Genomic DNA, 13,105 nt, shown 5'->3' on the forward strand with positions numbered 1-13,105 from the left:
TCAAATCTTCTCTGGGATACAAACCAGATCTCTCAGGAGGGGAGTTGTATGAAACCAAAATTTCCTTTCCCTCCTCTCCCATCAGTCATTCCCTTCCTCCTCATCTCCTTTGCTGCCTTTGCTCAAGCGCTGGAAACAATGGACGGTGGAAGCGAGGAAGAAGCTGGCAATGATGGCCGCCACTGAGACGGAGATGCCAGAAAAGATGACGATGAGGTAGTCTGTTAGGGTGAGGATACCACGGCACTCCCGGAAACTGTCCTCCGAGAGTAAACTGAGGGGAATATGACGTCCATCCAGAGGCAAGGAGCATTCAATCCCCTCCATACCTGGGAGGAGAGAAAAGAACAAGTGAACTGACTGATTGACAACTAAGATACTGAGTTTTCATGGCTGATCAACATTCTGCCTTACAAGTCATTTACTACAAGGGAAAGTGGGTATTCAGACCAAACTGAGCACTACATTTAAGAAAAGTCAGCTCGATCTCCCTGTGTGCCCAACCAAGCTCTTGTTCTTTCTCTGTAGTGCCCCATAGCTGTCTGTGTAAGTTATCCTCCTCAGTGGTTCCCTAGTCATTTGCGTCATGTCTGCCAGCAATTAGTCTGTTCCCCTGAGATCCCTAGCTCCATTATATAGCTGCCCTTAGTCCGCTACTCTTTGTCGTGTAAATCAAGGGAGATTTAAATCATAAGCTGATCCAACTTGAATTTCATCACTGCAACTGATAATCTGACTCAGCAGTGTGTATGGCTGCGTGTATAGTAGTGTGTGCGCCTGCATACACACATCAGCATCTGGATATGCTCCTGATGAGTCAGTGGATGTTGGCCACTGGGAGGGATCCCAGACCTGGATCAGGCCATCAGTGATCTCCTGCACAGACGTAGCACTTGGCAGCATTGTTTATAACTTCCCATAGGTGCTCAATTGGATTCAGGCAGGGAAATGTGAAGGCCAGTCAGTGGATGAAGTGCAGAACGACTTTTGAAAAGGAGGGACCATCATTTCAATTGTCCTGATCCAATTTCACTCTGGTACCACCACACACACACAGACAATGATGTAGATCATCATTTTAATTTTTCTAAGAAATGTAACTGCCACCAACAGGTTTTAGTGTGGGTTGTTCCGTTGTGGCTGGGATCTCCATCCCATTATAATCTAATAACTGTAGGAAAGATAAGGAGAGAAATTATATGTGGCCACCACATAAAAAAACGGCTACCTTTTGAGAGGTTGTCATGCTTTTGCCCCTTCATTGCTCCTGTCCTGTTGCCACGTTCATTTTCACCATAACACAAGAAGCTGATTATCATTAGCTTCAGCTTTCTAACTGGACAGCCTTGTAATTTTAGCAAGAGTAATATGGAACTTCATAGGCATAATGTGGCAAGGTCACAGTGTTAGCTGAAAATTATTTTCAGATGTTTGGATAAATCAGGTGGAACATTTAAATACAACATTGAAATCCCCATTTTAAACAAAGGTTATGTTTTTAAGCTGCAACTTCCAATGCACGAGGAGACGTCCTGCTTTTACACATTAGTAATATTATATAACTAAACCCAAAGGCTGAACATCAAAGAAAAAATACTGACCCTTCACCAAAACACCAATGGTGGTTTCTGCAAACCACCGTTGGTGAACAATGTTTTACTAAACCAAGAAAAAACAAATAGTATTTTCACCACTCCACTGTAACACCTCGGACACCGTTTGTCCACTGTGTAAAGAGAGGCACTTACATTTTATTGTGATTCTCCTGTAGCACTGCTGTACCCAAAAGTCACAAGACATCATTGTCAAGTGTGCATGTGTGTGTGTGTGTGTGAGTCACTGTAAGACCAGAAGGGGTTTTCCACATGAAAAGGGACTTAGTGACCACATAGCTTGGTGATATTCCAGTCACGTGGCGCTACAACAGACAGCCAGATTCATGCTCACACAGGCATGCAGGACACAGACAGACAGAAATACATCCCCTCACACACAGGCATGCACGTGGACTCAAAATACACCCATGGACAAAAGATGGTGCGCACAAGAATATGTATTCACATCTGTAGAGTTTTATACATGCAGAAACAAGCAAATTTAGCATTGTCTGTGTATACAAATGCATACACTGTATATCCGTATCATGCACATCAATACAAACACACACAGAGGATCACATACTGTTCTTCGATAGTGTATTTAATGACACCACTTTCTATTAGACTTTGTTTTAATAGACGGAATGAACACATCCGGCTAAAATGACTAGTTCTATGCCTTGTTTTGATGTATGCATGGCAGAAATTGGATTGAAATGAAACCTCAGCCTCGGTGACTGAATCCAGCAGGGAGGGGGTGAGTAAGATGACTGCAGCTCGCTGCTTCGAGACACTGTGTCTAGCTGATGCTGCTCCGTCTGAGGAAACCCTGCAGACTTGTCTGAGGAGACAAGTCTGCAGGCAAGAGATGGTGATTTGAGGAAGTGCGTAACAATCTTTCCTCTGTTTTTCCAGGTAATGATGACAATTTTTAGATGTGAAAAATACTTGGAGCCATCTCATTATGGGTGCCTTTCTGAATATTTCGATTGGGACACATCCATAGTGGATACACACAAACACAGTATTGTGAATAATGTCTCTTCTCAGTTTTTTGTTTCAGTCTTATTTTTTATTTGTTTCATTTATTACTGTTATTTATTGTGTGTGGGTGGGTCATTTTGTTTTATTGCTTTTACTTTAAGAGGTACGAAAAGTTCAATGCCTATAAAAATGACCACCTGCATGTTACACTGTGCAGGTTCTCCAGTAATTTTCTCAAAAGCCAATCTTTTAAAGTAATGTATAATTAAAAAGTCACTTTCACAAATTACTTTTGATTCGTTGACTTGTTATTATTTGTTCACTCTGGAAATATTGTCCAGCATCCACACTTAACATGGCAATATCATCAACAATATACAAAGTGAGATGTGCAGGATTTGTACTCATATTTAAATATGCATACAGTACACAGTGACAGTAAAATAGACAAATACCGTATATTTAATGAATTTTGTGCTTATGTATCAGTTTTCATGTTCTATGGTTTAACGTATTGTGTATTATGCCCACCGCACTTACAGGTAGTATGTCAGATTGCAATTTTTAGCTAGAAATTGCAGTTAAAACTGGCATGTATATTATGAATTAAAATATTACAGCATTTGAAATATTAAAAAGTTTGATGATGTTTGAGTTTTAGTTGCATACTGTATGTCACAAAAGCTATTGAATATTATTATCGGCATAATTATCCAGCAGTTGGCAGAAAGATTGATGTGGACAACTACATCAATCATGCCAGAAACCATTTTTGAGAACAGGCAAGGTTATGCAATTCCCCCATATACTGTCATGCATTGTGATTGATGTTGATCCTCAAGTCACATTCTGACAAATGAGCAAACTTCAGCCCCAGCTGAAGGCTGTGAAATGCAGCTGAATGCTTAATTAAAGGCCAGCAAGTAGAGGTAATTCTATTGTTTTCCTATGATTAAATGAATAAAAGCAAATATGCAATTCTGTGCCTGTGTGATTGTACTCTTATAGTTTAGTGGTTATATTAATTCACAATATCAGGACAGGTTGGGTCCTGTAGACTGTGAGTATATTAAAGATGGAGTGGTTGATCCAGGAGATGTTTTTTGTAGATGTTCTGTGCACAGCTCTAGGGCAGGGTCACGGAATTGTGATCCGTATCATTACGTGGCATTGCTACATCCCAGGAGGATGTAGCAATGCCAAGTAATGATGAGGGTTTTTTGCTCTTAAAAATACTTGTGCCAAAATTTGGATTTGTATGGTATTTATTTAAAGGGATAGTTCAACATTTTGGCAAATTCACCCATTGCCATAATCCCTATAGTCATAGGAGTATACGTTAATTAGCTTTATTTGTAGGTGCATGTTGTTTTGAGAGAGAGGCGCAGAGACGTGGCACACGGAACTTTCGGTTTTCCCTAAATACACACTTCAACAACTCCAAAACGCTCTCATTGAGAATTTGTGACCTGCACATTCGCCACGCTATGAAATAATAATGTAACATTACTAGACAGAGATGTTTTCTAGGCAAATCTGTAGCCGGAACTACATTCCAGACTCGGCTGCTGGGCGGAGTGATTTCAAAATCCCAAGTAGTTCCGAGTATTTGCTTCATGTATTGTAATGTTACATAATTACACGCTATTATTTCATAGCGTGGTGAATGTGCAGGTCACACCTTCGCCACAAGAGCGTTTTGGAGTTGTTGGAATGTTTATTTAGGGAAAACCAAAAGTTCCGTGTGCCGCCTCTCTGCGCCTCTTCTCTGAAAACAACATGCACTGATAAATAAAGGTAATTAACGCAGGCCTATTCCTATGACAGGGATTATGGCAATGGGTAAATTTTCCAAAATGTTGAACTATCCCTTTAACAGTTCTGAGTTTGTTCGAACGAAGACTTTGAAGTCATACAGTCTTTTCTTTACACTTACTGTACACACAGCATAAATAATGAAGGCATTTCATATTATGTCATTTGCTACACAGAAAATAACATACTCTGACAGAGGTGGTATGTAACTTTTGTGTATTGTAATTTCATCAACATATGAATAACATCACTGAAATGCTATTAACAACATAGATTCATATTGCAGGCTTTGCATGTGGCATCATGTGGACACTGGTAATCCTCCTTTGCTTTGGCATTGACCTCTATAGAAAGAATATAACACAGTTACATAACGGCAATTGCAACATTTCAAAGAGATTTGTATAACTGTCAAAGAATCTCTACAAAAATAACATTTATATTATTGGATCTTAATTCTTTATAGGACATATATATACATTTTGTGGTGTTGGTAAGGTGGTTGTATGTGAATAAAATCATGGCTAAGTCATGTTTCTTGTCTGCATAAAGTTGCACTCACCGTTCCCAGAGAAACTGATGAAATGGCAGTGTTGGAGCTGGGGTGGTGGGCTCATCGTTTCCTGTTTTGAGGGTGAGGAATCCAAAGAGTCCTTTCCATAACTAAAAAGACATAACACAAAAGTCCCACTCAAGGCTACTACATAGTACATTAGATAAACTACAATCTAATTACATTTGTACACAACAATATCAACACTATCATCACCAAACATATAAGCTATAAAGATTACATCCAAGGTAACATTAGCTGGACAACTCTACTAGCACAACTGTTGCATTATTTAATGTTAGCTTTGGCTAATAGGCTACATGATGAAATCAATGATGAAACAACTGAAATAACAAGTGGCTAGCTACATCAAAATATCCTTGGAAAAAAAATGAAACACTACCTGTGTAACAGAAACACAGCCATTCATTATAGCTTGTCTGTTGTCGCTGCTGTTGAAAAGTGACGTCAACGTTGACTCCTATTTGGACTTTTGCATTTTGGGCTCTTTCTGCAGTCGTCTTCCTTTGACAAGTGCAAGCTGCTGGAGTCAATGCTTTCAGTGGAACAGGCGCTGTTACAGTTTGTCTATAAATCCTGTGCATCTTCTTCTGGTTCTTTACCTGTGACCGCTGAATGTTTGACCCAGAGTGGACAGACAGGTAGGCCAGCCAGTCTTTGCATGCAGCCTTTGCATAGTGTTTTTACAGCCTTACAGCCATTTAATATCTTTTCATTTCTTGGTCCAGAGAAAACAAGAGAAAACTCTATTTGTTGTTCAGTATATTTTTGATATGGCCAGGGATAATTACACTTTTTGATATATGAGTACTGTACAGTGTCGTTTATCTTCATCTAAATTAAGCATGGGAAGCACTACTTCTGAGGTCAGACTGATGGACTCTGTTTGGAAGTTACAATGTACAATATGTCTAATCACACAGATTTGCTTGTTCCACTTTCAATGACACAAAATGTAAACTGTTTAAACGAGATGCTACTGTCTTTCAGTCCCCTTCAATTTTCTATGAGATACGACACACAGGCAGAGTTTTGTGGATAACTTGATAACAACAATAATACAATGACTTGTTTTTTGGTGGTTAAGATACATGGGAGTCCATGTGGTGTGTAGGCTATCTTACCAGTTGGAAGCTTGTGGCGATTCTCTGTCAGCCATACAAAGAGTTTGGCAAAGTTACAGTTGCAGAGCCAGGGATTGCCCTCCAGACGCAACCTTCGAAGGGAAGGTAGAGGTTCCAGGACTCCGACATCCAAATCTGTGAGGCCATTTCTCTCCAGTTCCAGCTCCCTTAAAGAAGTCAGCCCTGTAAAAGAGCCACTGCCTACCATGCTTAGGTAGGGGTTGTTCCCCAGTCTTAGTTTGATCAGACTCCTGGACTCCCCAAATGTTCCAGAGGAGATTTCTGTCAGGTTGTTGCTTCCTAGGTCCAAAAAGACTAATCTAGAAGTGGTGCTCAGTGACCCTGGCTCCAGCTGGGAGAGGGAGTTATTCCTCAGGTCCAGGTAGACCAGATCACTGTACAGGTACAGGAAATCAGATGGGATCCAGGGAATCGAGTTGTTGGAGAGCAGGAGACGTCGAACATCCAGAGGAATGGAGTCTGGGACTCTTGTTAGACCTTGGCCGGTGCAGTCCACGGTGTGATGGTCTGGACACAGACAGCTGGATGGGCAGTTGTGGCCTCGTGTAAGCAAGGTGGAAGAGATCAAGGCAAGAAAAGGCTGTAGCCAGTTAATGCATGGTAACATCGTTGAGGGGCCAGCAGCATTAATCTGGAGACAGGGGGTTGAGGGGGTCACAACAAATGGTAACAATGGACAGGAAGATGGACAGATAAATAGGTTGAGATCACAGGATGGGAAAGGAAAGGAAGGGAAATGGAAAGAAAGGAGGGGGATGGAAAGGAGAGGAAAGGAAAGGAAAGGAGAGGAGAGGAAAGGTGAAACAATGGATGTTCAGTGTGGCTTTTTTTGGCGGTCCCTGCACTGCAAAGCAAGAACACCTCGAAAAGCCATCGAATAGCGAGGGAGTGGGATACACCAGGAGATCACGTAACAAGCAGTCTGGATCAAATAGCAGCCTGCTGGGTTTGAGGGAAAAGCGGGGAGGAGCAAAAAGCGAGCGTGCAAGAGAGCGGTGAGGAAGGGAAGAGGGGGGATGTGAACAGAGAGTGGATTATCACAGAGGTAAATAGAGGCAAACGAGGGGAGGGGTTGGGTTTATGGGGTAACCCATGAGTTTGCTTGCGTGTCTATGTAAATTTGCTGGGATATCCCCGCATGTCTCATTAGTCAGCAACTGAGGTGAAATAATGGTCTCCATCATCAGTGGTATTAGTTGATCAAACACGCAGTGAGCGTCCTCAGTGACTGAAATCATGTCACTGAATTTGTATATATTTGCTTGTTGTTTACACAGACAGCCCTGAAGAGAAAATGAGGACACCATCACCATCTGTGACTCACATGTGACGCTGTGATGTACGTATGTACAGTCAACAGCAGTATCCCATGCAGGCGGCTGGAATCACCGATGTTTGCCGCTCCCTCCCAGCCTCATCTTCTAGTTCTCAATTATTTCTATCTCACATTTGCTTCACATTCTGACAGTGGGTGGAAAGGAGATGGTTTCATGGTCACCTATCATTCATTATGCAAAACGCATGATTATAAACAGTCCTGGCAGGTGATGCAATCCAACATACTACGAAACAGCCATTAGGAAGCTTTGACTGATGACGTAAAATGCACACTGGAATCAATCCAAAGACCAATCCAATGTGATAAACAGCCTGGTCACTTTTTTTTTTTTTTTTAATCCACTGTGATATGCAGTTTTTTGTTTTTGGAAACATTGTGATCTCCATCTTTCATGAGTTTTGTTTTTAATAGTGTTAAATTAGACAAATATAATTTAATAATTTATGTGTGAATGAAATGCCTAGTTGTCTTGTGTTTATCCCACTCACAAATTTGCTTTCAAAAATACTAATCTATTAGGATGGTACCAAACCTGCCAGGCTGCACTCAGTGACATTTATATCAGGACATCTTACTGTGATCAGTCTTGAAGAATTAAGGGAAGCCTGGCTGCATTTATTGGTGTCTTCAAAACATACTGGCAGGTGCAGTGACAGCACTGTTATTATTTCACAGCCAACAGTTCAGTATAAACTGATTTCCAGGGGAAATGCAGCCACCTTGTGGTAAAACATTAAACTGAACCTTCTTCATACTCAAGGCTCTTTTACATTGATAAATATTATAGGCTAGTTGAGGCTGTTTATGATCAGATGTTGATGTTAAATAAATCTGACAAAACGTTAAATCTGAAAAGAAAAATCAATATTACCACTGATTGTTATTATTATTATTAGAAGAAGCACTGACACTCTGGTTACTATGGACCAGAAGGTAATAGGAATTGTAGGGTTATTGGCATTGGGACGTATTACTAAATGAAGCATAATTTGCTTTATTAGACCATATGCATCTCCATAAAAATCTTTTCACCTCTGTTGTTGTGGGCTAGCAGGGGAAACGCTGTACACTATAAAAACAGAAATAGCATTTTTCATTATCAAAATGAATTTACTTTGCATTTATTGAGGTATTTAACAATTTATTTATATGTTTATATACTAATGTCATTTTTTTGTCACTGATACCTGTCTGTACTATAATTTGTTGACAGACCATGTCATTGCAATACAGAAAGGAAAAGACAGCACTGCATAGCACAAAGACAAAAAAACAAAAGTAGAAATGTGAACATAGGACTTCTTCCTCTCTCTGGCTGTTGATCCAGCCCAATTCCTGGTCCTTCCATTGTCAGACACTGTAACATTGTGTTGTGCAATTAATAATGTAGGAAACAGCAGAGAATTGTACATTGTTGTACACAATTATTATTATGCATGGATGTACCAAAGCCTTTGCAACTTGTTCAAAGAAATGAGCAACTGCTTTTTTGATGTACACAAGTGACATAATGATGTGAATTAACAAGTGTAACCGGTGTGGAAAACTCTGCATTGTGTTGTGAAGGAAGGAAACGAAGATGACACAAAACAATAAAACAATATATCCTCCCGGACACTATACCCGAGCCCCTACAAGGATAAACATAACATGAATGTATTTATATAATTCAAAACATTAAATGAAGACCAAATAAAACTTAAAGAACCAGGAGCAAAAGAAAACGCTCACCTCTCCCACAGAGTAAAAAGTAAGAGGAAGAGTTTAGGCGGGCCTTGGCCATTTTATATGACGATATGGAGTTACCCAAAAGGAATGCAGGGGCACATAGGCAAACAAAAGCTCCGCCCGAGGACGAGTATCTCACAATCACCATCAGGGAAATCAAATAAAAACAATTTTGTGTGATTATATGATCATATGCATAACCCCTGTTACACAAGTAGTTTTGAGAATTTCAATTCTGATCTGAGAAATAAATGTACCAAAGGGACTGAGAAAAACTGTAATAAACCTGGGATGTGTTCTCTCAACCACTATTGCCTGCTGATGGAGCCTTGTTGGTTACACTTGGAGCCCCCACCCTAAAAAAAACGCACCTGTTGAATAGACTCACATTGTCCTGAGATTCTCCCCTTTTAAAACCTTTTCTTGCAAATAACTGATTATTTACCCAGATTATTTATTTAATTATATTCATTTTGCTGCTTACATCTGTGTTATGTTTTTATTTCCATGTTATTTGCTGTGTTGGTTTTATATCCTTTATAAGGAACTGCCACAAAACAATGCTTAAGCTAAACATAACAATGTTACTATGTATTTTCCACACCTTACTGGAGCAGTCCTCCAGTGAGACACTGCTCTGGTGTGTTAGCTGGGATTGCACCTCCAACAGTGAGAGAAGCCACAGAAAAGCACCAGCTTTACTGCTCAATCTATGACCCACAAGTCAAGACAGATTACGTCTGATTGGATCGCTGATGGCTCGTCTGACCTACAATCTGCTGCATTCTCATCATCGTTTCCCTGGGCAAAGGTTTCCATGGGAACAAGCCCTGGGTTCCTTTAATCTGTTGTTTTGCAGCCCTCACTCATCTGTAGGCAGGCTGGATTCCTTTTTGTCAGGCTCATATTCTTCTGCTCTATTTCCTCACTGAGCTCTCTCTCTCTCTCTCTCTCTCTCTCTCTCTCTCTCCCTCCCTCCCTCCCTCTCCTTTGCCATCTCTCTGTCCCAGTTAAATTCAATTAAATTCAAAGGGGCTTCCTTGAAATGAGAAACATATAGTATGAGAAACATATAGGCCTATGTTTCTCATGCATACACACACACACGCACACATATGTGTGTATATATACATATATATACACACACACATATATATATATATATGTATGTGTATATATATATATATATATATATACACACACACACACACACATATATATATGTGTGTGTGTGTGTGTGTGTGTGTGTGTGTGTGTGTGTGTGTGTGTACATATATACACATATATACATATGTGTGTGTGTGTGTGTGTGTGTGTATATACTACATATATGCCTCTTAAAGAGTAACCTTGTTTTGCACACACATGCACACATGTATTTCTTTCAATTCAGTTCTACATAGGACTAGGTGGAAAAATCCCTTATCTGATGCGCCTACTGAGATGAGGGTGGGGATGATCCTTTACTCCAGGAAGATGGAAATGTTCTTCTAGGAGGAGGGGTGGGGATGAGTGGTGGTAGTGGGTATTGCTGCCTGTTGGGGGTGGGTCTGGAGGCGGGTCATTGGTTGCTGTGTTTTGATGATGGGCCCACGACAGAGTGCTCATCTGCAACACCTGCCGTCCCAGGTGTGTCCACCTCTGCCTTTAAACCTTCTCCCGCTGATGCCATTGATGTCACCTTGGGGCCCAGATGGTGTCCCTCCTCTTGATCTAGAGCCACTGGCCTGCCTATCAATATAACTCAGGATGGTAGAAGCTAAAAGCATGCTTTGGCTAATGCTAGCAACTCAGCAAAGATCCTACGATAATCCTCAATGTGCAACCCTCCAAAAAATGGATACTGTTCTCTTTACTTGATAATCACAGCCTTTATCGACAGGATGCAGTTACACCAAGTTACTTTCTGACCCTAACCCCTAAATCTCTCCGAACCCTAACCCAAACGGGCATCAGACCCTTTATGACATACTGTAGAAGGCTGTTCTTAGATCAGATGTGAGGAGAGATATTGCTTCATGTTGGTAGCCTAACTGGGCAGCCAAGTAAGCAAATCCTTCTTACCTTGTCTCTCAGGTTGTCCACTGCTGTGTCCTATGTGGCCCTACAATTTAGGCTGCTGTCGACTGTTGGTGACATCACACTCAAACTGCGTCCTTGTCTGACCCCTTTGGCTTTGGGGAAAGAGGACCTTGCCAATCCTGTTGTGCATTTGTTTTTATCCCCAGCACCATGTTCTTAAAAGCAAGCTGCTTGTGCAAATATAAATCTTAGGGTTTCTTTTTAAGTTGGTAAATGCTGAGACACTTCTTCATTGAGTGTTTGAACTCGTTCGTTGATAGTTTTACATTTAATGACTTACCCTCTGTGTCTACTTGATTCCTTTTTCTCTTCCTGCAACTGTGATGGTTTACACCTGTGTATCATGTACCCACTTATTAGTATACAGTGTTGCATTGCAATTGTTAGAGCCATTTTGTATATTACACATAAGGTGATAAATAATTTAGATTTGTTGGATTTATTCTGATTTTGTATATTGAGGTAATAAGAGTGCCTATTAGTTAATAACAGCTGCTCTCTTCTTATTGGCTAAGACGTGCGTAACGTGATGTATGCGTACTTAGGTTCAGTTATGATTATGGAGGAGAGGAGAGCACACTAGTTTTAGACCATGCTAACTGTGCTAATGATTATTGCCTGATTTTGGATTGATTCAGTTTTATTTTTTGTTGTAACTTGAAGAAAGATTTCAATAAACCCTCGTGAGAAGGAAGAACTGTGGAGTTTTTGTGACCGAAGACACGCGTCAACTACATGCTCTCGCTCCATAATTTTAGTGTGTGTTTAAAAAAGTAAAAAGAGACGGAGCCACACTTACAGCAATGATGATCATGACACAAGCAGTTTATATAGAAAAGAGCAGACAGCAGGCATCAGTTGCAATGTGCCCAAAATAATGTGTTGCTTTTATGTCCAAATGATGTGAGACTTTGTGTCCACATCTTGTCCAGTCAGCTCAAAAAACCACAGGTGGACTGCAGTCAAGGAACATCTCACATATGATCAGTGGACATGGAAGGATAGAGATATATTTGAGGTGTCATAGGAACCTGCATGTCTAAATACTTATTTGAGTATGATATCTGAATTTTTGCTTTTTTAACACACTCAAAAACATTTCTACAATTCTGTTTTGGCTCTATCGTTATGAAGTGCTCAGTATAAACAAGTGAATGAATTGAAAGTGAAATGAACAGAGGGGAAATAAATCAAGACCTGTGCATACAGTAATACTAAACCTGAATCATCCTGTCTTAACCTCCCGCTTTTAGTTGTCTCTCCTGGTCTGCTGCATCTCAGCAGGTTGCCAGGTTTGTGGGCGTCACACTACAAGTCAAGTAGCCTACAAATCACCCTCAGTCCCTCATCTCTGCAGGTCAGTGCATATTCCAACTGAAAGTTTGGATGTTAGTCACGGCAGACAAAAAAAATTACTCACACTCTTTTTTTTTTTTTTGGCTTTGTGACAATCATGGGAAACAGTAGGCTAAGTCATTTAAATTGTGAAATGGAGTGAGAAATGAAGGTGAACAAGTTCATTTTAATCTGGGCACTGATGTGTGCAAATAGATCATCTGCTACGTTTGAAAGTAACACACTTCTCTGACCCTTGTGATTTCTGTGAAACAGAATGATTTGACACTTCCCCAGACAAATTAATGAAACAGCGTCAAAGAGTCAAAGGCAGTTGTGCTTATGTTACAACTGACTAGGTTTTTTTTTATGAATCTCTAAAACACCAAAGTCCATTGATCTCTTGTCTGAACCAAATCCTCATTTGAAACACTTTTACTGACTTTTGAAACTGTCATGAACAAGAACATGGTCTTCTCCAGCTCCATGCTCTGAGTGCATGTTT

The 13,105-nt window shown here is 40.4% G+C and overlaps 1 protein-coding gene across 1 annotated transcript; it reads right to left on the reverse strand.

Annotated features, from left to right (window-relative positions):
• lrrc38a (leucine rich repeat containing 38a) lies at positions 1-6,818 on the reverse strand. Its single transcript, XM_085783098.1, has 2 exons — positions 6,096-6,818; positions 1-329 (listed from the first exon to the last, which is right to left on the reverse strand). The coding sequence occupies exons 1-2, from the start codon at positions 6,721-6,723 to the stop codon at positions 82-84; spliced, it is 876 nt and encodes a 291-aa protein (XP_085639224.1). The 5' UTR covers positions 6,724-6,818; the 3' UTR covers positions 1-81.
• Positions 6,819-13,105: the final 6,287 nt, after the last annotated feature.

The sequence above is a fragment of the Trachurus japonicus genome, chromosome 7 (assembly GCF_045865225.1).
Source record: "Trachurus japonicus isolate A0001 chromosome 7, Traja_1.0".
In the NCBI taxonomy this organism is placed as follows: domain Eukaryota; kingdom Metazoa; phylum Chordata; class Actinopteri; order Carangiformes; family Carangidae; genus Trachurus; species Trachurus japonicus.